The sequence below is a fragment of the Lithobates pipiens genome, unplaced genomic scaffold (genome assembly GCF_037356315.1).
Source record: "Lithobates pipiens isolate NorthernLeopardFrog02 unplaced genomic scaffold, aLitPip1_a1.2 Scaffold_35, whole genome shotgun sequence".
Lineage (NCBI taxonomy): Eukaryota > Metazoa > Chordata > Amphibia > Anura > Ranidae > Lithobates > Lithobates pipiens.
Window position 1 is genome coordinate 14,352,541 of NW_027507811.1, and position 27,515 is coordinate 14,380,055.

Sequence of the window (27,515 nt, forward strand, 5' to 3'; positions counted from 1 at the left end):
GAACGCCTTGCAACTTTTGGAGAAACCCAATGGTTTCATGGAACCCTGGTTGAGGAATAATGCTCCTTACACTTGTGGTTATTGGGGAGGATGGCTCCCTTACAGAAACCCCAAAAAACCAAGCTCAAACACTGTTCCTTGTTTCTGGATGAACGTGGGAATTGCTTGTCATCGGGCTGTGCAGGAGTGGGGAAAGCAGTCATCGGCGGCCCTTTTGGGGGTGGGTGGGGGTGCGCCTATGGTGGTAAGTAGTTCCTGTAGTCATGGGAGGCTAAATTTTGGTGCACTTGACTCTGGTGCATCTTCACAGTTGGTGTGCTTCACTTTTTTATAATTTGTCTCAAAGTGGGTAGATAGGAGTTGGCACATTTTTCGGCATGCCACAGTCTTTGTTATTTCCCACTTGGTAATGCCTATCTGAGCTAAAGCACACAGCTTTGCCTAAAAGTGAAGAGCACAAGGCAGAAAACAAGAAGCTGTGTGTTGCATCTGTTTTCAGTTTAGATCACACTAGACAGCATAAGACACGACCTGTACTGTACATACTGCTCACTGTCATGCCCGCCACACTCCTCTCCTGTACATACTGCCCACTGTCATACCCTCCACACTTCTCTCCTGTACATGCTGCCCACTGTCATACCCTCCACACTTCTCTCCTGTACATACTGCCCACTGTCATACCCTCCACACTCCTCTCCTGTACATGCTGCCCACTGTCATACCCTCCACCCTTCTCTCCTGTACATGCTGCCCACTGTCATACCCTCCACACTTCTCTCCTGTACATGCTGCACACTGTCATACCCTCCACACTTCTCTCCTGTACATGCTGCCCACTGTCATACCCTCCACACTCGTCTCCTGTACATACTGCCCACTGTCATACCCTCCACAGTCGTCTCCTGTACATACTGCCCACTGTCATGCCCTCCACACTCCTCTCCTGTACATACTGCCCACTGTCATGCCCTCCACACTCCTCTCCTGTACATACTGCCCACTGTCATACCCTCCACACTTCTCTCCTGTACATGCTGCCCACTGTCATACCCTCCACACTCGTCTCCTGTACATACTGCCCACTGTCATACCCTCCACACTCGTCTCCTGTACATACTGCCCACTGTCATGCCCTCCACACTCCTCTCCTGTACATACTGCCCCCTATCATACCCTCCACACTTCTCTCCTGTACATACTGCCCACTGTCATACCTTCCACACTCCTCTCCTGTACATACTGCCCACTGTCATGCCCTCCACACTCCTCTCCTGTACATACTGCCCACTATCATACCCTCCACACTTCTCTCCTGTACATACTGCCCACCGTCATGCCCTCCAAACTCCTCTCCTGTATAAAAACTACCCACTGTCATCCCCTCCTCTCCTGTACATACAGCCCCCGTCATACCCTCCACACTCCTCTCCTGTACATACTGCCCCGTCATACCCTCCACACTCCTCTCCTGTATAAAAATTACCCACTGTCATACCCTCCTCTCCTGTACATACTGCCCACTGTCCCACCCTCTACACTTATGTCAGGCACCTAATACCCCTATACTACAGTCTACACTCTTCTCCTGCACATTTTTGCTTGGAGAAGGGGTTAGAGAATATATGTTTTTTTTTAACATAATGTTCTGTTTTAATTCTTATTTTTGTAATTTCACATATTTATGAATAACATCAAGTTCTTTTCATTATATTTTTACATTGTTTAGATTTTACCTCGGGTGTTTTATAGACAAGAAAATGGAAGAACGCCAAGAAGCAGCTGTTAAAGTATGGAAAAACAAAATAAGCTGCAGATTTTATTGTCTCAACCAGTAGGTGATCTACGTAATCGTATTGTCGGTGGAACGCAGAGACAGGAAGTGATCGTGCGTAGAAACAGGAAGTGATGTAACATACGGACAGGAAGTTCCAGGTGAGAGGTGAGTTGGGAGGAAGTAGAGAGGCGACATTGCTGAACCTGGCAGTAGAGGAGGTAATAAGATATTATTTTATATTTACACCCAGTAACCCCCCCCCCCCGTCATGTCCGTCCTCTTCCTCCATAGTCACTGTGATGTCTTTTATCTCTAGCAGATGCTGTTTTCTCTCACCCTCTCTCTTTATAATGTATATGTGCAGCCACTAATCCAATTATACATTTATAGATTAAATACATCCCAAATTGAGAGGCATTCATCTAAATTTTAATCCAAAGCCTCTGGTTTATAGACCAGATACATCCTAAATATAGAACCATTTATCCAACTGTCCATCCAGAGCCTCTGGTTTATAGACCGGATAGATCCTAAATATAGAGCCATTTATCCAACTGTCCATCCAGAGCCTCTGGTTTATAGACCGGATACATCCTAAATATAGAACCATTTATCCAACTGTCCATCCAGAGCCTCTGGTTTATAGACCGGATACATCCTAAATATAGAACCATTTATCCAACTGTCCATCTAGAGCCTCTGGTTTAAAGACCAGATATATCCTAAATATAGAACCATTTATCCAACTGTCCATCCAGAGCCTCTGGTTTATAGACCAGATACATCCTAAATATTGTTTGCAGAGCTGGAAATGTTCTCTATTTATTTTCAGCTCCAGTTTTCTTTTGGTAACAGTGACTCCCCCTCCTATGTTGGCGGTTATTATTGCATCCACTGACAAGGCTGGGGCTTACATTCGTCCCTCTTTCTCCTCAGTTTACCCCCAGGCCCTATTTTGTCTAAAACGTAGTAAAGTTACATTGATAGATTAGGCCTGGGATATATAGTACAAGAAGCAATTTGAGGTGTCAGAACTGTGAAGGAACTCTGGGTAGATATTTTTCATCCCAATACAGTCCAGATAATTCCCAGTTTATTATCCATCTACAGACAGGAGAGTCCTGAATAAATCACATGACCACTTATTAAGGATGGATAAAGACCAAAGTCACATGACCGAGAGGATATTGGACCTCACCCTGGAGATCATCTACCTGCTGACCGGAGAGGTAAGGAGGATTCTGGGAGGTCACATGACATCACTCTTATCTCTATTAATAAAACACAGACCTGACCGGAGAGGTGAGGAGGATTCTGGGAGGTCACATGACATCACTCTTATCTCTATTAATAAAACACAGACCTGACCGGAGAGGTGAAGAGGATTCTGGGAGGTCACATGACATCACTCTTATCTCTATTAATAAAACACAGACCTGACCGGAGAGGTAAGGAGGATTCTGGGAGGTTTGTATTAATACATGTTTCTGTCTCTCCCTAAACAGGATTATAAAGTATTGAAGAAAACATCTGGTGATCCATTAACACTAAGCAGCTCTCTTCATGGGACATCACCCATCACAGTGCCTCCACCTCACTGCCTGACAACAGAGGTAACCAGTGCTAAGAAGATTCTAGAAGTCACCAAGAAGATGATGGAGCTGCTGACAGGAGAGGTGAGGAGGATTCTGGGAATTCTGGGACATTATCCAGTAACAGACAAGGGATGTGTCTGGATGGTGACTGTATCATTGTGTGTGTCAGGTTCCTATAAGGTGTCAGGATGTCACTGTCTATTTCTCCATGGAGGAGTGGGAGTATTTAGAAGGACACAAGGATCTCTACAAGGACGTCATGATGGAGAATCAGCCGCCCCTCACATCACCGGGTAAGAGGAGACTTTATTGTAAAGGAGAGAGCAGTACGGAGGGTCCACCTAGATCCCCCATCATCTGATAAACACATAGAAACAATGTATTCAGTCAGTGTGTGTGTTTCCTACAGATGGATCCAGTAATGGGAACCCACCAGAGAGATGTCCCCGTCCTCTGTATTCCCGGGATTCCACACAGGAAGATCACACCATCCCCCACCATCATCAGGTAGGTGGGACTGAAGGCTGGGGTAAGATCAAAAATCATCCTAAAGTAGGAAATGACATTCTTCTACCTAATCTCTTTTTCTCTTTTTGGGAATGTATACTACCACTTTGGGGTTTTAGCCCGAAAAGCCAAAAAACATTAAAGAAGAGGAAGAAGAAGAAGAAGAGAGGTTGGTGAGTGGAGATCAGCAGTCTATGGAGGAGGGGGAGATGATTATGGGAAGTAAACAGGAGGAATCTTCTCTACATATGGACACAAGTGAGTAATAAACAGTAAATTTCACATTTCCATTCTTCTATAATGAGTAGAAAGTGCGTATTCCTCATTACATGGGTGTAAAAAAAAAAAAAAAAAACATAAAAAAATTTGAAAGCTACTGATCCAACGGAAGGCAAAAAAAATCATAGGAAGTTTGACTCCGTTTTTTTTTACCAGGAATAAATGACCTCTTTCTTTCAAAAGATAATAATATCCCTCGTTTCCACAGCGATTACAAGAAAAAAACATTTCTGAATTAGGTTCATTTGTAATTTATTGGAAGTATGGTTGCAAATTATTTATGGTGTGTAAGGAAGGGGTGCCACGCTTGTATAAGGGTAAAATGAAGGGTAAAATCGAGGCGGCAACTTGGTGTCATCCAAATATAAATGACTTTGTTTGCTACATGGTCAAACACAGTGCAAATGCTCTAACGCGTTTTGGCCATCAGGTCTCACTCATGCTATGATTAAGGCCTGCCATCCAAAACGCGTTATTCTATTTGCACTGCGTTTGACCATGTAGCTAATAAAGTCTTAAATAAAGTTCCTCCACCCCAAACTCGCTCATCCCAGTCTCTATGGACCTTGCTTTGTGTACTGGTGGGCAGTCATGTTGGAACAGGAAGGGGCCGTCCCCAAACTGTTCCCACAAAGTTGGGAGCATGAAATTGCCCAAAATGTCTTGGTATGCTGATGTCTTAAGAGTTTCCTTCACTGGAACTAAGGGGCCAAACCCAACCCCTGAAAAACAACCCCCACACCATAATCCCCCCTCCACCAAATGATTTGGACCAGTGCACAAAGCAAGGTCCATAAAGACATGGATGAGCGAGTTTGGGGTGAAGGAACTTGTCTGGCATCAATCCGCTGGAACACGTTTGGGATGAATTAGATTAGAGATTGTGAGCCAGGCCTTCTCATCCAAGTCCAGTCAAGTTCCTCCACCCCAAACTCGCTCATTCGTGTCTATATGGACCTTGCTTTGTGTACTGGTGGGCAGTTATGTTAGAACAGGAAGGGGCCGTCCTCAAACTGTTTCCACAATCTTGGGAGCATGAAATTGTCCAAAATGTCTTGTTATGCTGACGCCTTAGGAGTTTCCTTCACTGGAACTAAGGGGCCAAGCCCAACCCCTGAAAAACAACCCCACACCATAATCCCCCCTGCACCAAATGATTTGGACCAGTGCACAAAGCAAGGTCCATAAAGACTTGGATGAGCGAGTTTGAGGTGGAGGAACTTTCACTAATGTGACTCTAATTCATCCCAAAGGTGTTCTATTGGGTTGAGGTGTAGGCCAGTCAAGTTCCTCCACCCAAAACTCGCTCATCCATGTCTTTATGGACCTTGCTTTGTGCACTGGTCCAAATCATTTGGTGGAGGGGGGATTATGGTGTGGGGGTTGTTTTTCAGGGGTTGGGCTTGGCCCCTTAGTTCCAGTGAAGGGAACTTTTAAGGAGTCGGCGTACCAAGACATTTTGGACAATTTCATGCTCCCAACTTTGTGGGAACAGTTTTGGGGACGGCCCCTTCCTGTTCCAATATGACTGCCCACTAGTGCACAAAGCAAGGTCCATAAAAACATGGATGAGCGAGTTTTGGGTGGAGGAACTTGACTGGCCTACACCTCAACCCAATAGAACACCTTTGGGATGAACTGCAAGCCAGGCCTTCGAATCCAACCTCACTTCTGGAAGAATGGTCAAACATTCCCATAGACACACTCCTAAACCTTGTGGACGGCCTTCTCAGAAGAGCTGAAGGTGTTATAGCTGCAAAAGGCGGAGCCAACTCAATATTGAACCCTACGGACTAAGACTGGGAGGCCATTAAAATTCATGAGCGTGTAAAGGCAGGTGTCCCAATACTTTTGGTAATATAGTATATATGACTCCTGAATGTAAATCAGAAACATGACTATAACATTTCTTTTTTAAAAATTGCTTTCCAACAGATGAACATAACTGGAACAGGAATACCTCTGAGGGACCTTTTCGTTTATTTCCAGATTATAATGCAGAAGATAATGGCGTCACACAATGTTCTCCAGAAGAAAATCTCGTTACTCATAATATAAGTCAAAGACTTTACAAAGTGGATAAATCCTTGAACCCCTCCGAGGAACCTTCTAATAAATCACATGATGTGACTCCAGAAATCCATCTAAAATCTCAGAGTACGGAAGGATCTACAGATCTATCCAATCCCCAGGAACCTTCTTTAGGACATGGAGGAGTTCACATAGGAGAGCATTCATTGTGTGGGAAATCCTTCTCTGAAAACAGAGACCTTATTACACACCAGAGAAGCCACCCAACTGAGCGGCCTTTCTCATGCTCAGATTGCGGGAAAAGTTTCACTTTGAAAGGTAACCTCGTTAGACACCAGCGGCTTCATACGGGCGAGCGTCCTTTCTCATGTTCGGAGTGTGGGAAATGTTTCATTGAGAAGAGATGTCTTCTCAGGCACGAGAGAAGTCACACGGGAGAGCGTCCTTATTCATGTTCAACGTGCGGGAAGCGTTTTGCCGATAAAGGAAACCTTCTCTTGCACCAGAGAAGTCACACCGGTGAGCGCCCTTATTCATGTTCAGAGTGCAAGAAAAGCTTCACCGATAAAGTTAAACTTCTTCTCCACCAGAGAATTCACACGGGCGAGCGCCCTTTTTCGTGTTCCGAGTGCGGGAAATGTTTTAGCCAAAAGGGAAACCTTGTTAAACACCAGAGGAGTCACACGGGCGTTCGCCCCTTCTCGTGTTTAGAGTGCGGTTTCTCTTTCACTGCCAAAGGAGACCTCCTCAATCACCAGAGAAGCCACACGGGCGAGCGCCCTTATGCATGTTCAGTGTGCGGGAAATGTTTCATTTTGAAAAAGACACTTCTCACGCACCAGAGAAGTCACACGGGCGAGCGTCCCTATTCGTGTTCCGAGTGCGGGAAATGTTTCATTCACAAAGGGAGCCTTGTCAAACACCAGAAGACTCACACAGGCGAGCGGCCCTTTTCATGCTCAGAGTGTGGAAAGTGTTTCATTCATAAAGTAGGCCTGGTTACGCACCAAAGAATTCACACGGGTGAGCGTCCGTTTTCATGTTCAGTGTGCGGGAAATGTTTCACTGAGAAAGCAAAACTTCTAATACATCACAGAAGTCACACCGGCGAGCGCCCTTTTCCATGCTCGGTGTGCCGGAAATGTTTTATTGAGAAAAGGCAACTTGTTCAGCACCAGAGAACTCACCAATCTCGAACACTCAACCAGTAATGCTGTTGATTGTTACATTTCACAGGTGGAACGGTTTACTCCATAGAAATAATATATCAAAACAAGTAATTTATGAAGGAGTACATGGGAAAGGGTAAACGGCAAAGTGGCATTTCCGTTATCACTGGGGTCTCTTGGTTTGCGTCTCTTTTTTTGAAGACGCCAATGGGGTAAGATTTGGTTTCTACGGTTCCTGGCTCCCGATCTCCTCGTTTTTTGGGTTCTCCATCAATGCTAAAGATCCAGCAAGGATGATCCCTCTCATAATGGGCCAAGTGGATACGTAGACCCAGGAAGTCAAGAGAAGTATACCAGACCAGAACCCTAGGAGCTTCAGATTCAATGGGGGAGGGAGTTGGATAGGCGTATGAGGTGGATAGGTGGATTAGCATGATGAAGATATTAAATGTTTCTATGGTTTACTCCATAGAAATAATATATCAAAACAAGTCATTTACGAAGGAGTAAATGGAAAAGGGTAAACGGCAAAGGGGAATTTCTCGGCTTAAGTCTCTTTTTGGAGGCGCCAACGGGGTAAGGTTTGGTTTCTACGGTTCCTGGCTGCGATCTCCTCGTTCTTTTGGTTCTTCACAATGTTAAATAAAGTTTCAGCAAGGATGGTCCCTCTCATAAAGTAACGTAGACCCAGGAAGTCAAGAGAAGTATACCAGGGAATGATCAAAACCCCAGGAGCTTCAGATTCAATGGGAGAGGGAGGTGGATAGGCGTATGAGGTGGATAGGCATATGACCTTGATGAAGATATTAATTGTTTTTATAGTTTACGCCATAGAAATAATATATCAAAATAAGTCATTTACGAAGGAGTACATAGGAAATGGTAAATGGCAAAGGTGGCATTTCCGTTATCACTGGGGTCTCCTTTTTGGAGACACCAATGGGGTAAGGTTTGGTTTCTACGGTTCCCGTCTCCAAATCTCCTTGTTTTTTTGGTTCTTCACAATGTTAAAGATCCAGCAAGGCTAAGCCCTCTCGTAATGGGTCAACTGGATACGTAGACCCAGGAAGTCAAGAGAAGTATACCAGGGAATGATCAGAACCCTAGGAGCTTCAGATTTAACGGGGGAGGGAGTTGGATAGGCGTATAAGGTGGATAGGCGTATTAGCATGATGAAGATATTAATTCTTTCTATGGTTTACTCCATAGAAATAATATATCAAAACAAGTAATTTATGAAGGAGTACATGGGAAAGGGTAAACGGCAAAGTGGCATTTCCGTTATCACTGGGGTCTCTTGGTTTGCGTCTCTTTTTTTTGAAGACGCCAATGGGGTAAGATTTGGTTTCTACGGTTCCTGGCTCCCGATCTCCTCGTTTTTTGGGTTCTCCATCAATGCTAAAGATCCAGCAAGGATGATCCCTCTCATAATGGGCCAAGTGGATACGTAGACCCAGGAAGTCAAGAGAAGTATACCAGACCAGAACCCTAGGAGCTTCAGATTCAATGGGGGAGGGAGTTGGATAGGCGTATGAGGTGGATAGGTGGATTAGCATGATGAAGATATTAAATGTTTCTATGGTTTACTCCATAGAAATAATATATCAAAACAAGTCATTTACGAAGGAGTAAATGGAAAAGGGTAAATGGCAAAGGGGAATTTCTCGGCTTAAGTCTCTCTTTGGAGGCGCCAACGGGGTAAGGTTTGGTTTCTACGGTTCCTGGCTCCGATCTCCTCGTTTTTTTGGTTCTTCACAATGTTAAATAAAGATCCAGCAAGGATGATCCCTCTCGTAATGTAACGTAGACCCAGGAAGTCAAGAGAAGTATACCAGGGAATGATCAAAACCCCAGGAGCTTCAGATTCAATGGGGGAGGGAGTTGGATAGGCGTATAAGGTGGATAGGCGTATTAGCATGATGAAGATATTAATTCTTTCTATGGTTTACTACATAGAAATAATATATCAAAATAAGTCATTTACGAAGGAGTACATAGGAAATGGTAAATGGCAAAGGTGGCATTTCCGTTATCACTGGGGTCTCCTTTTTGGAGACGCCAATGGGGTAAGGTTTGGTTTCTACGGTTCCCGGCTCCCAATCTCCTTGTTTTTTTGGTTCTTCGCAATGTTAAAGATCCAGCAAGGCTGAGCCCTCTCGTAATGGGTCAACTGGATACGTAGACCCAGGAAGTCAAGAGATCTAAGTATACCAGGGAATGATCGGAACCCTAGGAGCTTCAGATTCAATGGGGGAGGGAGGTGGATAGGCGTATAAGGTGGATAGGCGTATTAGCATGCTGAAGATATTAATTGTTTCTATGGTTTACTCCATAGAAATAATATATCAAAATAAGTCATTTACGAAGGAGTACATAGGAAATGGTAAATGGCAAAGGTGGCATTTCCGTTATCACTGGGGTCTCCTTTTTGGAGACACCAATGGGGTAAAGTTTGGTTTCTACGGTTCCCGGCTCCCAATCTCCTTGTTTTTTTTGGTTCTTCACAATGTTAAAGATCCAGCAAGGCTGAGCCCTCTCGTAATGGGTCAACTGGATACGTAGACCCAGGAAGTCAAGAGAAGTATACCAGGGAATGATCAGAACCCTAGGAGCTTCAGATTCAACGAGGGAGGGAGTTGGATAGGCGTATTAGCATGATGAAGATATTAAATGTTTCTATGGTTTACTCCATAGAAATAATATAGCAAAACAAGTAATTTACAAAGGAGTGTATGGGAAATGGTAAACAGCAAAAGGTGCATTTCCGTTATCACTGGGGTCTCTTGGTTTGAGTCTCTTTTTGGAGATGCCAACAGGGTAAGGTTTGGTTTCTACGGTTCCTGGCTCCCGATCTTTTTTTTGTTGGGGGGTTTTTCATCAGTGTTAAAGATCCAGCAAGGATGACCCCTCTCATATTGGGCCAAGTGGATACGTAGACCCAGGAAGTCAAGAGAAGTATACCAGATCAGAACCCTAGGAGCTTCAGATTCAATGGGGGAGGGAGGTGGATAGGCATATGAGGTGGATTAGCATGATGAAGATATTAAATGTTTCTATGGTTTACTCCATAGAAATAATATATCAAAACAAGTCATTTACGAAGGAGTAAATGGAAAAGGGTAAACGGCAAAGGGGAATTTCTCGGCTTAAGTCTCTTTTTGGAGGCGCCAACGGGGTAAGGTTTGGTTTCTACGGTTCCTGGCTCCGATCTCCTCGTTTTTTTGGTTCTTCACAATGTTAAATAAAGATCCAGCAAGGATGATCCCTCTCGTAATGTAACGTAGACCCAGGAAGTCAAGAGAAGTATACCAGGGAATGATCAAAACCCCAGGAGCTTCAGATTCAATGGGGGAGGGAGGTGGATAGGCGTATGAGGTGGATAGGCATATGACCTTGATGAAGATATTAATTGTTTTTATAGTTTACGCCATAGAAATAATATATCAAAATAAGTCATTTACGAAGGAGTACATAGAAAATGGTAAATGGCAAAGGTGGCATTTCCGTTATCACTGGGGTCTCCTTTTTGGAGACACCAATGGGGTAAGGTTTGGTTTCTACGGTTCCCGGCTCCCAATCTCCTTGTTTTTTTGGTTCTTCACAATGTTAAAGATCCAGCAAGGCTAAGGCCTCTCGTAATGGGTCAACTGGATACGTAGACCCAGGAAGTCAAGAGAAGTATACCAGGGAATGATCAGAACCCTAGGAGCTTCAGATTCAACGGGGGAGGGAGTTGGATAGGCGTATAAGGTGGATAGGCGTATTAGCATGATGAAGATATTAATTCTTTCTATGGTTTACTACATAGAAATAATATATCAAAATAAGTCATTTACGAAGGAGTACATAGGAAATGGTAAATGGCAAAGGTGGCATTTCCGTTATCACTGGGGTCTCCTTTTTGAAGACGCCAATGGGGTAAGGTTTGGTTTCTACGGTTCCCGGCTCCCAATCTCCTTGTTTTTTTGGTTCTTCACAATGTTAAAGATCCAACAAGGCTGATCCCTCTCGTAATGGGTCAACTAGATACATAGAGCCAGGAAGTCAAGAGATCTAAGCCCTTGTACACACGGTCGGAGAATCTGTCGGAATGAGTCTTATCGGACTGTGTCGTCAGTTAATCCGACTGTGTGTGGTATGCATCGGACTGATTCCGTCCGAATCTCCGTCCGACCCAATTTTCCAACATGTTGGAAATATTTCCCAACCAACTGGGCCGGACGGACCTAATCCGATCATGTGTAGAGCATTTTCATCGGACCAAGTGCCACGCATGCTCAGATCAAATTCCTACATCAAAGCTATTGGCTACTAGCCTGAATGTAGTCCAATCATAACGAAATTACGTCATCACGTTCTGAAAGATTGGATTTTTCGCCAGCTTGGCCCGACCGTGTGTATGCAACAGTTTCGGACATAATCCGTCGGACTAAATCCGACGGGCAAAATCCGACGGATTTGGTTGGCAAAATCTCCGACCGTGTGTACGTGGGCTAAGAATGATCGGAAACCCTAGGAGCTTCAGATTTAATGGGGGAGGGAGGTGGATAGGCATATGAGGTGGATAGGTGGATTAGCATGATGAAGATATTAAATGTTTCTGTGGTTTACTCCATAGAAATAATATATCAAAACAAGTAATTTACGAAGGAGTACATAGGAAATGGTAAATGGCAAAAGTGGCATTTCCGTTATCACTTGGGTCTCTTGGCTTGAGTCTCCTTTGGGAGGTGCCAATGAGGTAAGACTTGCTTTCTACCCTTTCTGGCTCCCGATCCTTTTTTTTGGGGTTCTTCACAATGTTAAATAAAGATCCAGCAAGGATGATCCCTCTCATAATGGGCCAAGTGGACACGTAGACCCAGGAAGTCAAGAGAAGTATACAAGGGAATGATCAGAACCCTAGGAGCTTCAGATTCAACGGGGGAGGGAGTTGGATAGGCGTATTAGCATGATGAAGCTATTAAATGTTTCTATAGTTTACTCCATAGAAATAATATAGCAAAACAAGTAATTTACAAAGGAGTGTATGGGAAATGGTAAACGGCAAAAGTGGTAGTTACGTTATCACTGGTGTCTCTTGGCTTGAGTCTCTTTTTGGAGACACCAACAGGGTAAGGTTTGGTTTCTACGGTTCCTGGCTCCCGATCGTTTTTTTTTTTTTGGGTTCTTCATCAGTGTTAAAGATCCAGCAAGGATGATCCCTCTCGTAATGGGCCAAGTGGATATGTAGACCCAGGAATTCAAGAGAAGTATACCAGGGAATGATCAGAACCCTAGGGGGGGAGGTGGATAGGCGTATTAGCATGATGAAGATATTAAATGTTTCTATGGTTTACTCCATAGAAATAATATATCAAAAACAGTAATTTATGAAGGAGTACATGGGAAATGGTAAATGGCAAAAGTCGCAGTTTTGTTATCACTGGAGTCTCTTGGCTTGAGTCTCTTTTTGGAGACGCCAACGGGTTAAGGTTTGGTTTCTATGGTTCCTGGCTCCCAATCCTCTTTTTTGGGCTTTTCATCAATATTAAATAAAGACCCAGCAAGGATGATCCCTCTTGTAATCGGCAAAGTGGATACGTAGACCCAGGAAGTCAAGAGAAGTATACCAGGGAATGATCAGAACCCTAGGAGCTTCAGATTCAATGGGGGAGGGAGGTGGATAGGCGTATGAGGTGGATAGGCGTATGAGGTGGATAGGCGTATTAGCATGATGAAGATATTAATTGTTTCTATGGTTTACACCATAGAAATAATATATCAAAACAAGTAATTTACAAAGGGGTACATAGGAAATGGTAAATGGCAAAAGTGGCATTTCCGTTATCACTGGGGTCTGTTGGCTTGAGTTTCCTTTTGGAGGCACCAACAGGATAAGACTTGCTCTCTACCATTTCTGGCTCCCGATTCTTTTTTTTTTGGGTTCTTCACAATGTTAAATAAAGATCCAGCAAGAATGATCCGTCTCTTAATGGGCCAAGTGGATACATAGACCCAGAAAGTCAAAAGAAGTATACCAGGGATTGATAGGAACCCTAGGAGCTTCAGATTTAATGGGGGATGGAGGTGGATATCCGTATTAGCATGATGAAGGTATTAAATGTTTCTATGGTTTACTCTATAGAAATAATATTTCAAAACAAGTCATTTACGATGGAGTATATGGGAAATGGTAAACGGCAAAAGTGGCATTTCCTTTATCACTGGGGTCTCTTGGTTTGAGTCTCTTTTTGGAGACGCCAATGGGGTAAGATTTGGTTTCTACGGTTCCTGGCTCCCGGTCTCCTCGTTTTTGGGTTCTTCACAATGTTAAATAAAAATCCAGCAAGGATGATCCCACTCGTAATGGGCCAACTGGATAAGTAGACCCAGGAAGTCAAGAAAAGTATACCAGGGAATTTTCGGAGCCCTAGGAGCTAAAGATTCAACGAGAGAGGAAGGTGGATAGGCGTATTTAGCATGATGAAGATATTAATTGTTTCTATGGTTTACTTCATAGAAATAATATATCAAAACAAGCCATTTACAAAGGAGTATATGTGAAATGGCAAAAGTGGCATTTCCGTTATCACTGGGATCTCTTGGTTTGAGTCTCTTTTTTTGGGGACGCCAATGGGGTAAGATTTGGTTTCTACGGTTCCTGGCTCCCGATCTCCTAGTTTTTTTGGTTCTTCACAATGTTAAATAAAGATCCAGCAAGCATGATCCCTCTCGTAATGGGCCTAGTGCATATGTAGACCCAGGAAGTCAAGAGAAGTATACCAGGGAATGATCGGAACCCTAGGAGCTTCAGATTCAACGGGAGATGGAGGTGGATAGGTGTATTAGCATGATGAAGATATTAATTGTTTCTATGGTTTACTCCTTAGAATTAATATATCAAAACAAGCCATTTACCAAGGAGTACATAGGAAATGGTAAACGGCAAAAGTGGCATTTCCTTTATCACTGGGGTCTCTTGGTTTGAGTCTCTTTTTGGAGACGCCAATGGGGTAAGATTTGGTTTCTACGGTTTCTGGCTCTCGATCTCCTCGTTTTTGGGTTCTTCACAATGTTAAATAAAAATCCAGCATTTATGATCCCACTCATATTGGGCCAACTGGATACGTAGACCCAGGAAGTCAAGAAAAGTATACCAGGGAATTTTCAGAGCCCTAGGAGCTAAAGATTCAACGAGAGAGGAAGGTGGATAGGCGTATTAGCATGATGAAGATATTAAATGTTTTTATGGTGTGATGTTATAGTTCTTGGTCTTCAGGGATTATAGTACTATAGTCCTTTAAGCAAACAGTGATGACTTGGTCCCACACTCACCATAGAACTAATACACTCACCGACCACTTTATTAGGTCCACCTAGTACCGGGTTGGACCCCCTTTTGCCCCTTTTGCATTCTTCATGGCATAGATTCAACAAGGTGTTGGAAACATTCCTCAGATAGTTTGGTCCATAGTGACATGAGAGCACCACACGGTTGCTGCAGATTTGTCGGCTGCACATCCATGATGCGAATCACACGTTCCACCACATCCCAAACGTGCTCTATTGGATGAAATCTGGTGAGTGTGGAGGCCATTGGAGTACAGTGACCTCATTGTCCAGTGGTGAGATGATTTGAGCTTTGTGACATGGTGACATTATCCTGCTGGAAGGAGCCATCAGAAGATGGAGGACACTGTAGTCATAAAGGGATGAATGTGGTCAGCAACAATACTCAGGTAGGCCGTTGCATGCAAACCATTCTTAATTCATACTAAGGGGCCCAAAGTGTGCCAAGAAAATATCCCCCACACCATTACACCACCAGCCTGAATCGTTGACACAAGGCAGGATGGATCCATGCTTTCATCAACAAATTCTGACCCCATCATCTGAATCTTGCAGCTGAAATCAGACCAGGCAACATTTTTTCGATCTTATATTGTCCAATTTTGGTGATCCTGTGTGACTTGTAGCCTCAGTTTCCTGTTCTTGGCTGACAGGAGTGGCACCCGGTGTGGTCTTTTGCTGCTGTAGCCCATCTGCTTTGAGGTTCGATGTGTTGTGTGTTCAGAGATGGTATTCTGCATACCTTGGTTGTAATGAGTGGTTTGCATCATCTCAAACCAGTCTGCCCATTCTCCTCTGACATCAGCAAGGCATTTTCCTCCACGCAACTGGACATCTTCTCTTTTTTCCACCATTCTCTGTAAACCCGAGAGATGGTTGCGTGTGAAAATCACAGAAATACTCAGACCAGCTCCGTCTGGCACCAGCAACCATGCCACGTTCAAAGTCACTTAAATCCCCTTCCTCCCCCATTCTGATGCTCCGTTGGAACTTCTTCACCATGTCTAGATGCCTAAATGAATTGAGTTGCTGCCATGTGGTTGGCATAGTTTGCATAAAAAAAAGGGAATTTACTCAAGAGTTAAAATGATAACCCTGCCACTTTTTATAAAACTCTGGTTCTGCTGCATCTGGAGTATTCCGTCCAGTTCTGGTCTCCAAGCCTCAAAAAGGATGTGCTGGAGCTGTAGAGAGTCCAGAGAATGAAGAGATGAATAAGGGGACTGGAGGACCTCAATTACAAGGAACAACTAAAGGCACAAAATTTACGTAAGGACTCTCTTCCACAATTAGCGGTCTCAGCGGGGGAGTATTGATATTTTTAAAGGACTCTTGGATGCGCATCTTAGAAAACACAGCACACAGGGATCTGGGAAATGATTACTGACACACACGCACACCTACACAGGTTGAACTGGATGGACTATTGTCTTTATTCAACCTTACCGACTATGAAACTATGATTAGCAATTGGTATTACCAAGCAGTTGAACAGGGTTACCTAATAAAGTGTCTGGTGAGTGTATACGGGCAAGTATGGGAATATATAGGCAACTCCTTTGTATAGGTTCACGTCATTGCTCTTTGTTTTAAAAAAGTAGTCGGCTTTTTCGGTCGTCCAGTCAATGTGTAATATTTAATAACTTTGATTGTATTTATTACTTTAGTTATGCAAGATTTGGTGTCCAGCATTCATTCTGAATTTCGAAAATAAACAAGAAAGCTCTAAACCTCACCGTATTCTGGTCCTGTGTTTTTTGGTGTCCTGTTTATTTATTTTTTTTCATAAATAACCACAATTCTTGGATGATTGGCGACGGGAAGGTGATCAGTCCATAAAGGCTCATCCATTGATGATGTATTGGGCAAAAGTAGAGTCCAGAACAGGCCCGAACTGGCCATAGGGCGCTCACCCGGTGAGCCAGTGGGTGAGAGAAAGTGAGTGCGGCTCCCCGTGTGCCTGGATAGGAGGAGCGGCGGGCAGCTGTATATAGAAGAATCAATCTCTCCATTTTCCCTTATGCGGCCTCTTAAAGCCCAGTTCTCCTCCTCTCCCTCCCGCAGGCATTCAGAGGATGCAGGAGGAAAATGGAGAGATTAATTTCTTGTATATGCAGCCGCTCCTCCTATCCAGCTTCTTTCTGCTGCCCCCCAGTTCTCTCTGCTCCCCCTAGCCCTCAAGCTCCACCAGTGCTCTCTGTCTCCCCCTTTGCTCTCCAGCTCCCCAGTGCTCCCCATCCCCCTGTGATCTCCAGCTGCCCCCCCCCGCTCTCGAACTCCCCCCACCTGCGCTCTCCAGCCCCCCAGTACTCTCAGGCTCCCCCCAGTGCTCCCTGTACCCCCCTTTTCTCTCCAGCCCCCTAGTGCTCCCCACTGCCCTTCAGCTCCCCCAGTGCTCTCCGCCTCCCCCTTTACCTCCTACCTCCCCATGCTCTCCAACCCGCCAGTGCTCTCTGCCCCCCTGTGCTCTCAGTCCCACTGTTCTCAGACTCCCCCCACCTCTGCACTCCAGCCCCCCCCTCACTCTCATACTCCCCCCCCCCCCCACCTGTGCTCTCCAGTCCCCCCTGCTTAGACTCCCCCACCTATGTTCTCCAGTCCCCCAGGGCTATCTGCCCCCCCATGCTCTCTAGGTAACCCTGTGCACTCAGGCTCCCCCCAGTGCTCTCTGCCCCCCTGTGCTCTCCGGGCCCCACCCTCTGTGCTCTTCAGGGCCCATCATGTGCTCTCCAGTGCCCCCAGCCGCGCTCTCCCCCCCCCCCCCCCGGCCATTGCTCTCTGTCAAGGGCACTTTCATTCTGTTACAAGGCTGGCAGGAGTAGTGACAACGGCAGTGATTTTGACATGTTACTAAACATTGGGCGCAAGATCACCTAAGCTTGCACATCATGAACGGGGGGGGGCATAGTTTGGCATCTTCGTCCTGGGCGCTGGGTGACCTTGTCCCGGAACTGCTGTAGCAGTACCTCCATAGGTGCTGCTGGATATTGTAGTCCACCTGTCACCCTGCCCAGCCCGGCATTCACTTTCTAGTCACTCGTGAGACAATGAACAGTCCTTATGTTTGTTTTGTATTATGGGATTTTGAACTTGGATAGGGTAAGGGAAATTATGGGATGCCCAGAATCAATAATGGAATCGATAGGATGATCAGATGGAACCTCTATTTACACTTCTAGAGCTCCGGTCTCCTCCAGCACCATGCTTATTTGCAGACTGCTTCTCTCTCTCTCCTGTACAATACTTGGTTCCTGGTACAGCTAGCACATGGTAGGCCCAACTCTGACTCTGTCAGGCCTTAGCAACTGCCATTTGCAGGCAGGGACCACGGGCCCCTTTAGTGTAGCAACATAAATAGGAAAGTCTTTAGTGCTAGCTGACCTTTTGGTGGACTACTGCTCCTAGTCAGTCCTCTTCAGGCCCTGCCAGCCCTCCTGGCTGCAACTGCCCGACTCCACTGCCGATGAAATCACAGTCCCCCCTGCTGGCTCTACATCCATCTCAGACTGCACTCTCCCAGTCCACTCCGGCATGCCTACCCAGCTCTCCCAACTGTGCCTCACCAGTCCTCCTGGCTGCATGCCGATGGATCTCTCCTGGAGACTTGCCCGGCAACACTAGCTCCCATTTTCCTTCTTGGTCCCTCTCGGTGCCTCCTGTCCAGATCCTTCTTTGTTACTCAGAAATGCTCTGACCTGAAACCAAACCCCACAGGCCCAATGTCACCCACCAGGCTGGGGAGTGCCTCAAAGGCCCCCGACAACCTAGTGCTCCATCTCCAGATTCATCCTCCTGACAACTCCCCCCCAGCTGGGCTGACTCTAGGTATTTAAGGAGGCCTGCCCCCTGCCAATCCAGGTTGGGGATTGGTAAGGGCTCCTTAGAACACCCCAGGCAGCTCCACCTTTCTTCCCCTCTTTCCTGCCGGAATCCTCTAGAAGCAGAAGGGAGGTAACCAAAAGATGATGCTATCTGTGAGTCACCAACCTACTCTGAGCCACTCCCAGCCCACGCAGATCAAAACAAACAAGCCTAGCTTACAGCTATGCCTGGTTAAATTTATCTGCACTACAAAATAAAACCCTACTTCTAGCACCTTCCTAAAGTAGTGTCAGGGCTGGGCTCAGTCCTTCCTTCTCTGAGCTGGCTGCTCAGCTGTCAGCTAATTGCCAGCTCCTATCTCTCCACACTTACCCAGCTGTTGATGATATCCTGCTTATCAGCCCCTCCTACTTAAGGCGTCCAGCCCAGACAATCTCTGCCTTTGCCTTGGTCAACATCACAGAGACGCTCTCCTGTATTCCTGTTAAAAGACTTGCTTGGCTGACATCCCTTCTGGCTCCAGATCCTGCTTGCTGTTTTACTATTCTCATCTCTGGCTCCCTGACGTTTGGCTTGTCTGACTATCCGTTCCGGTTCCTGAACTCTGGCTATGTTTTGACTATATTTTGTTCTATTTACTTTTATTATTAAACAAGTGGGATTTAACTGTACTTCTGTCTCGGTCTGATTTCATGGTTCCTGACAAGTAGAGGTTGCTACACTGCTCTCACCTCAGTCATGCAAGACTTTTTGGGGCCAAATAGTTCTGATGTTTGCTAACTCAAGTCAAAAGGCAATCACAAGTGCTACCTTTCCTCTGGATACTATATCCAATCCCTGCAGCTTTAGTGGTCTCTAGACATCTGCCACTGAGACTCTGATGCCGAGTCTCTCCAGTCTCTACCGGATGAACCTTCCCCTGAGAAGTCACAGTTTTCTGCCATCACTCCTCAACTGCAAGAGACCATTTCGGCTCTTGTTGATGAGGTAGGCACTATCTCGAAACTAGGGGGATCAGCCTGTCACTTCTACTAGCGCTATTCCTGAAGTAGAAAAGATGTAGCTGGATAGCCGCACTCTGAATTATTCAACTTTATTTCAAAAATATAATTAAAATCATAGCATCTAGGCTGGTAAACAGACTAACTGCACAGCCGCTGACATGTTTCACACCGAACACGGTGCTTATATGACTAAGCACCGTGTTCGATCTTATTTTCTATTTACACAAAGTAAACCCCCCGTCATGTCCGTCCTCTTCCTCCATAGTCACCGTGATGTCTGGTATGGTTTATATGCTTATATGACTAAGCACCGTGTTCGGTGTGAAACATGTCAGCGGCTGTGCAGTTAGTCTGTTTACCAGCCTAGATGCTATGATTTTAATTATATTTTTGAAATAAAGTTGAATAATTCGGAGTGCGGCTATCCAGCTACATCTTTTCTACTTCAGTTCCTGTTGCAAACAGAGCCAGCACCCTGTGGGACTTTGGAGACAGCTGTTTTGGGAGAAGTCATTACCTTAGAGCGGTAATTCTTTGTACTAGCGCTATTCCTGGTCTAGGATTCTTTAGAGCACCTATGATCACCGAGACCTTTCAGGTGCACCTGCCGGTCTCATTCTTCTTTATGTTTGAATTTTATTTGGGCGTGTGTTGGTATGTTTCCACAATAGGTTCATGTTTACTGAAATTTAAAATGCAATAAAAACGTATTTTCGTTTTCTTTACTTATTGTCTGGATTTCAAATTGAACAAAAAAAAAAAAAGGACGCACCAAGAATCTGTCAGAAGATCTGCAGACTTTATATTCTCCACAAGGAGGTGATCCTAGTACGTATCGTCAAAGGAATGCAGAGACAGGAAGTGACGTAATGAACAGACAGGAAGTTCCAGGTCAGAAGTGAGATGGGAGGAAGTTGAGAGGAGACATTGCTGGAACTGGCAGTAGAGGAGGTAATAAGATCTTATTTTCTATTTACACAAAGTAAACCCCCCGTCATGTCCGTCCTCTTCCTCCATAGTCACCGTGATGTCTGGTATGGTTTATAAGCCAGAAACCTCCTAAATATAGAGCCATTTATCCAACTGTCCATCCAGAGCCTCTGGTTTATAGACTGGATACATCCTAAATATAGAACCATTTATCCAACTGTCCATCCAGAGCCTCTGGTTTATAGACCGGACACCTCCTAAATATAGAACCATTTATCCAACTGTCCATCCAGAGCCTCTGGTTTATAGACTGGATACATCCTAAATATAGAACCATTTATCTAACTGTCTATCCAGAGCCTCTGGTTTATAGACCGGACACCTCCTAAATATAGAACCATTTATCCAACTGTCCATCCAGAGCCTCTGGTTTATAGACTGGATACATCCTAAATATAGAACCATTTATCTAACTGTCTATCCAGAGCCTCTGGTTTATAGACCGGATACATCCTAAATATAGAACCATTTATCCAACTGCTCAGCCAGAGCCTCTGGTTTATAGACCGGATACATCCTAAATATAGAACCATTTATCCAACTGTCCATCCAGAGCCTCTGGTTTATAGACCAGATACATCCTAAATATAGAACCATTTATCCAACTGTCCAGTCAGAGACTCTGGTTTATAGACCGGATACATCCTAAATATAGAACCATTTATCCAACTGTCCATCCACAGCCTCTGGTTTATAGACCGGATACATCCTAAATATAGAGCCATTTATCCAACGGTCCACCCAAAGCCTCTGGTTTTTAGACCGGATACATCCTAAATATAGATGCCCACAGACCTATATTGGTGGAGTTGGTTGTCAGGGTGACATCAATGTGCACAGTACATGCCGTGTCCAGTGACACTAATGTGACGGGGCTCACAATATAGACATTCCCGGCAATGTTACGTCTACATATCCTACTTCACACAGGTTCAGTAATATTTAGTAAAGCTTTCTCTACAAACCAATATATGTAGGGTAATACTTCTCTAAAAAGCCCATCTAGTGATACAACCCTTAACAGAAGATCTAACCCTTCTCCGCTCCATCTATGCCTAGCATAAAAAGTTTTGTCTAGGGTTGCTTATTAAATGAAATCTCTCATTTTCTTGCAGTTGCATCGATACATTGGGCCTATGATGTAATATAAAACTTGGAACGGAGCTCTTTTTTTTTTTAGATCATATACCGCATCAGTGAGGATGGAGGAAGACGGGAGTCACATCACTGAGAGGACATTGGACCTCACTTTGGAGATCATCTACCTGCTGACCGGAGAGGTGAGGAGGATTCTGGGAGGTCACATGACATCACTCTTATCTCTATTAATAAAACACAGACCTGACCGGAGAGGTGAGGAGGATTCTGGGAGGTCACATGACATCACTCTTATCTCTATTAATAAAACACAGACCTGACCGGAGAGGTGAGGAGGATTCTGGGAGGTCACATGACATCACTCTTATCTCTATTAATAAAACACAGACCTGACCGGAGAGGTGAGGAGGATTCTGGGAGGTCACATGACATCACTCTTATCTCTATTAATAAAACACAGACCTGACCGGAGAGGTGAGGAGGATTCTGGGAGGTCACATGACATCACATTTCTGTAACTAAACCACAGACCTTATCAGAAAGGTGAGAAGTCGTTCATTCTAATTGTTACTTTCTCTCTCTCAGGATTATAAAATAGTGAAGAAAAAACCTGGGGAACCATTAACACCCAGTAGCTGTCTTCAGGAGACATCATCCATCACAGTGCCTCCACCTCACTGCCTGACAAGAGAGGTAGAGCGCCCCAAGAAGATCCTAGAAGTCATCAACAAGATCATTGATCTGCTGACAGGAGAGGTAAGGAGGATTCTGGGAATTCTGGGACATTATCCAGTAACAGACAAGGGATGTGTCTGGATGGTGACTGTATCATTGTGTGTGTCAGGTTCCTATAAGGTGTCAGGATGTCACTGTCTATTTCTCCATGGAGGAGTGGGAGTATTTAGAAGGACACAAGGACCTCTACAAGGACAACACGATGGTGGATCAACAGAAATTAAGTGAACTAAAAACTAGAAAGAAAATCTTTTACTTGAAGGAGATGATTTTGAACCTTGCTCATGAGATTATCAAGCTGCTGATTGGTCAGGTGAGGAATTCTGGGGATTAGCATTTACCAACTTTGTTTGTCGTCGTTAAGAGAGCGATGTGCTAACCAGAGAGGTGGCAGAGTCTAAGAATCTCATATTTATTATTTTATCACACAGGATTGTACCGTAGAGAAAAGGCCATCTTCAGAGCATAACCCAACAAAGAGAGATCACTGTTTGCCTTCAAACTTGACTAACAGCCTGAACTCTATTACTGAGTCGCCTTATTTGAGAACTGAAATACAGAATAAACAAAACATTATAGAAGTTGCCAACAAGATAATTGGGTTGATGTCTAAAGAGGTGAGCGGGGAGAATTCAGGGACATTATCCAGTAACAGAATTTTTGATGGACACAAAGATCTCTACAAGGACGTCATGATGGACAATCAGCCGCCCCTCACATCACCGGGTAAGAGGAGACTTTATTGTAAAGGAGAGAGCAGTACGGAGGCTCCACCTAGATCCCCCATCATCTGATAAACACATAGAAACAATGTATTCAGTCAGTGTGTGTGTTTCCTACAGATGGATCCAGTAATGGGAACCCACCAGAGAGATGTCCCCGTCCTCTGTATTCCACACAGGAAGGTCACACCATCCCCCACCATCATCAGGTAGATGGAACAGAACATGTAGACCTAACTTTTAATTCCAAACAATAAAAGGCCAGTTTTCTATGTAATCTCCTGTTCTTTTTTTTTTTTTTTCTACAAATGTATTCTGTCATCATTGGGGTTTTTAGGATGAAGAATTGCAATACATAAAAGTTGAGATTAAAGAGGAAGAAGAAGAGATGTTGGTGAGTGGAGATCAGCAGTCTATGGAGGAGGAGGAGAGGATTATGGAAAGAAAACAGGAGGAATCTTCTCAACAAATGGACACAAGTAAGTCATAAACAATAATTGTGCAAATAGTTCACATTTGTGCTTTACAATGTTACATGAGTGGAAAAATGTCATGGGTTCATCAAACTTAACCAAAAAAAACATAAAAGTTCCACCTCCATTCCCTAATATAACACCATGTTCCCAATAAATGAGGAGGAGATACTGTACACCTTATGAAAGGTCCATCTCAATTCCTCAATATAACGTCATGTTCTCAATAAATGAGGAGGAGATACTGTACACCATATGAAAGATACATCTCCATTCCTCAATATAACGTCATGTTCCCAACAAATGAGGAGGAGATACTGTACACCATATGAAAGGTCCATCTCCATCCCTCAATATAACGTCATGTTCCCAACAAATGAGGAGGAGATACTGTACACCATATGAAAGGTCCATCTCCATTCCTCAATATAACGTCATGTTCCCAACAAATGAGGAGGAGATACTGTACACCATATGAAAGGTCCATCTCCATTCCTCAATATAATGTCATGTTCCCAACAAATGAGGAGGAGATACTGTACTCCATATGAAAGGTCCATCTCCATTCCTCAATATAATGTCATGTTCCCAACAAATGAGGAGGAGATACTGTACACCATATGAAAGGTCCATCTCCATTCCTCAATATAACGTCATGTTCCCAACAAATGAGGAGGAGATACTGTACTCCATATGAAAGGTCCATCTCCATTCCTCAATATAACGTCATGTTCCCAACAAATGAGGAGGAGATACTGTACACCATATGAAAGGTCCATCTCCATTCCTCAATATAACGTCATGTTCCCAACAAATGAGGAGGAGATACTGTACACCATATGAAAGGTCCATCTCCATTCCTCAATATAAGGTCATGTTCCCAACAAATGAGGAGGAGATACTGTACTCCATATGAAAGGTCCATCTCCATTCCTCAATATAACGTCATGTTCCCAACAAATGAGGAGGAGATACTGTACACCATATGAGAGGTCCATCTCCATTCCTCGAAAAAACATCATGTTCCCAACAAATGAGGAGGAGATACTGTACACCATATGAAAGGTCCATCTTCATTCCTCAATATAACGTCATGTTCCCAACAAATGAGGAGGAGATACTGTACACCATATGAAAGGTCCATCTCCATTCCTCAATATAACGTCATGTTCCCAACAAATGAGGAGGAGATACTGTACACCATATGAAAGGTCCATCTCCATTCCTCAATATAACGTCATGTTCCCAACAAATGAGGAGGAGATACTGTACACCATATGAAAGGTCCATCTCCATTCTTCAATATAACGTCATGTTCCCAACAAATCAGGAGGAGATACTGTACACCATATGAAAGGTCCATCTCCATTCCTCAATATAACGTCGTGTTCCCAACAAATGAGGAGGAGATACTGTACACCATATGAAAGGTCCATCTCCATTCCTCAATATAACGTCGTGTTCCCAACAAATGAGGAGGAGATACTGTACACCATATGAAAGGTCCATCTCCATTCCTCAATATAACGTCGTGTTCCCAACAAATGAGGAGGAGATACTGTACACCATATGAAAGGTCCATCTCCATTCCTCAATATAACGTCATGTTCCCAACAAATGAGGAGGAGATACTGTACACCATATGAAAGGTCCATCTCCGTTCCTCAATATAACGTCATGTTCCCGACAAATGAGGAGGAGATACTGTACACCATATGAAAGGTCCATCTCCGTTCCTCAATATAACGTCATGTTCCCGACAAATGAGGAGGAGATACTGTACACCATATGAAAGGTCCATCTCCATTCTTCAATATAACGTCATGTTCCCAACAAATGAGGAGGAGATACTGTACACCATATGAAAGGTCCATCTCCGTTCCTCAATATAACGTCATGTTCCCAACAAATGAGGAGGAGATACTGTACACCATATGAAAGGTCCATCTCCATTCCTCAATATAACGTCATGTTCCCAACAAATGAGGAGGAGATACTGTACACCATATGAAAGGTCCATCTCCGTTCCTCAATATAACGTCATGTTCCCAACAAATGAGGTGGAGATGACACTGTATGAAACAATGTCTTCAATGTCCAAGCACCATTACCAAGTGTATTTTGCATGTTGTGTTGTTAATCATAGTTTGGTGTTCCATTTGCTCCCAATTTAGTGGCAGAGTTTTATGAAACTGTTGAGTGTTGGACCAACATATATGACTTCTGAATATAACACAAGAAACATCCCTATAACAATTTTTTTATAAATTGCTTTTCAACAGATGCTAAGGAACACTATATTTGGAACAGGAATACCTCTGAGGGACATTTTATTTTAGTTCCGGGTTATAATGCAGAAGATAATAGCTTTGCACAATATTCTCCAGAAGTAAGTCCTTTTACGGATAATAGACATCGGGGGCCTTACCATTGGGTGAGATCAATGGACCCCTCCAATACTGAGGAACCTTCTGATACATCACAAACTGTGACCCCAGAAATACAATTCACGCCCCGTAGGAGACAGAGAGGAAGTCCCAAGATTCAACGTTCTTTCTCGTGTTTAGAGTGCGGGAAATGTTTTGTTGACAAAAAAGGTCTCCTCAGACACCAGAGAAATCACACAGGGGAGCGTCCTTTCTCGTGTTCAGAGTGCGGAAAAAGTTTCACCGATAAAGTATACCTTCATCTGCACCAGAGAAGTCACACGGGTGAACGACCCTTTTCCTGTTCAGAGTGCGGGAAATGTTTTAGCCAAAAAGGAATGCTTCTTGCGCACCAGAGAATTCACACGGGTGTGCGCCCTTTCGCATGTTCGGAGTGCGGGAAATCTTTCACCGCCAAGAAAGAGCTTCTTCAACACCAGAGAACTCACACGGGTGAGCGTCCTTTTTCGTGCTCCTTGTGCGGAAAATGTTTCACTGCTCAAGGAAACCTTCTTAGACACCAGAGAGGTCACACAGGTGTGCAACCTTTTTCGTGTCCAGAGTGCGGGAAATGTTTTACTTCGAAAGGAGGCCTTCTTAGACATCAGAGAAGCCACACGGGTGAGCGTCCTTTCTCGTGTTTAGAGTGCGGGAAGACTTTCATAGTGAAAGGAGACCTTATTGTACACCAGAGGAGTCACACGGGGGTGCGTCCCTATTCATGCTTAGTCTGCGGCAAATGTTTTGCTGCAAAAGGAAACCTCCTTAGGCACCACAGATGTCACACAGGCGAGCGTCCTTATTCGTGCTCCGCGTGCGGGAAATGTTTCACTGAGAAAAGAAACCTCCTTTTACATCAGAGAAGTCACGCAGATCTGCAGCCTTATTTATGCTCCAAGTGCGGGAAGTCTTTCGCCACGAAAGAAAACCTTCTTGAACACGAGAGAAGTCACACAGATGTGCATTCTTATTTATGCTCCGAGTGCGGGGGGTCTTTCACTACGAAAGAAAACCTTCTTGAACACGAGAGGAGCCACAGAGATGTGCATTCTTATTTATGCTCCGAGTGCGGGGGGTCTTTCACTACGAAAGAAAACCTTCTTGAACACGAGAGAAGTCACACAGACGTGCATCCCTCTTTGTGCTCAGAGTGCGGGGAGTCTTTCCCGACTAAAGAAAACCTTCTTGAACACGAGAGAAGTCACGCGGTTGAGCGTCTTTAATAATGCTCGGGGTGCGGGAAACCTTCCTCATCAACAGAATTCACACAAGTAGGCTTCCTTTTTAATGGTCAGTGTGCAGTAATAACTTTCACTACAAAAAGGAAACCTTCTTAAACACAAGAGATGTAAAATAACAATAAAGGGGTACATGTCAGAAGTGACATTTTAATTATCAATGGAGTCTACCCCACCCCCCACGTTGGGGAGGGGGGGGGGGTGTCCTTTATGCCTCTTTTTGTATTCTTCACCTTTTTTTAAGTCCAGCAGGAAGAGTAGGAGCCCCTTGTAATGGGCTCAGTGGGTATGTAGATCAAGGGGAACTCAAGATATAT

At 44.3% G+C, this 27,515-nt stretch overlaps 1 protein-coding gene across 1 annotated transcript in view; it reads left to right on the forward strand.

Annotated features, from left to right (window-relative positions):
• LOC143955506 (uncharacterized) overlaps nucleotides 1-27,515 on the forward strand; it is a 106,639-nt gene that overhangs the window by 1,389 nt on the left and 77,735 nt on the right. Inside the window, 12 exon segments of the mRNA XM_077465540.1 lie at nucleotides 1,730-1,995; nucleotides 2,888-3,006; nucleotides 3,283-3,453; nucleotides 3,542-3,665; nucleotides 3,782-3,879; nucleotides 3,999-4,137; nucleotides 6,094-7,396; nucleotides 21,657-21,786; nucleotides 22,190-22,360; nucleotides 22,449-22,652; nucleotides 22,771-23,065; nucleotides 23,182-23,270. Coding sequence (XP_077321666.1) covers nucleotides 2,929-3,006; nucleotides 3,283-3,453; nucleotides 3,542-3,665; nucleotides 3,782-3,879; nucleotides 3,999-4,137; nucleotides 6,094-7,396; nucleotides 21,657-21,786; nucleotides 22,190-22,360; nucleotides 22,449-22,652; nucleotides 22,771-23,065; nucleotides 23,182-23,270 — 2,802 coding nt within the window. The 5' untranslated portion in view covers nucleotides 1,730-1,995; nucleotides 2,888-2,928.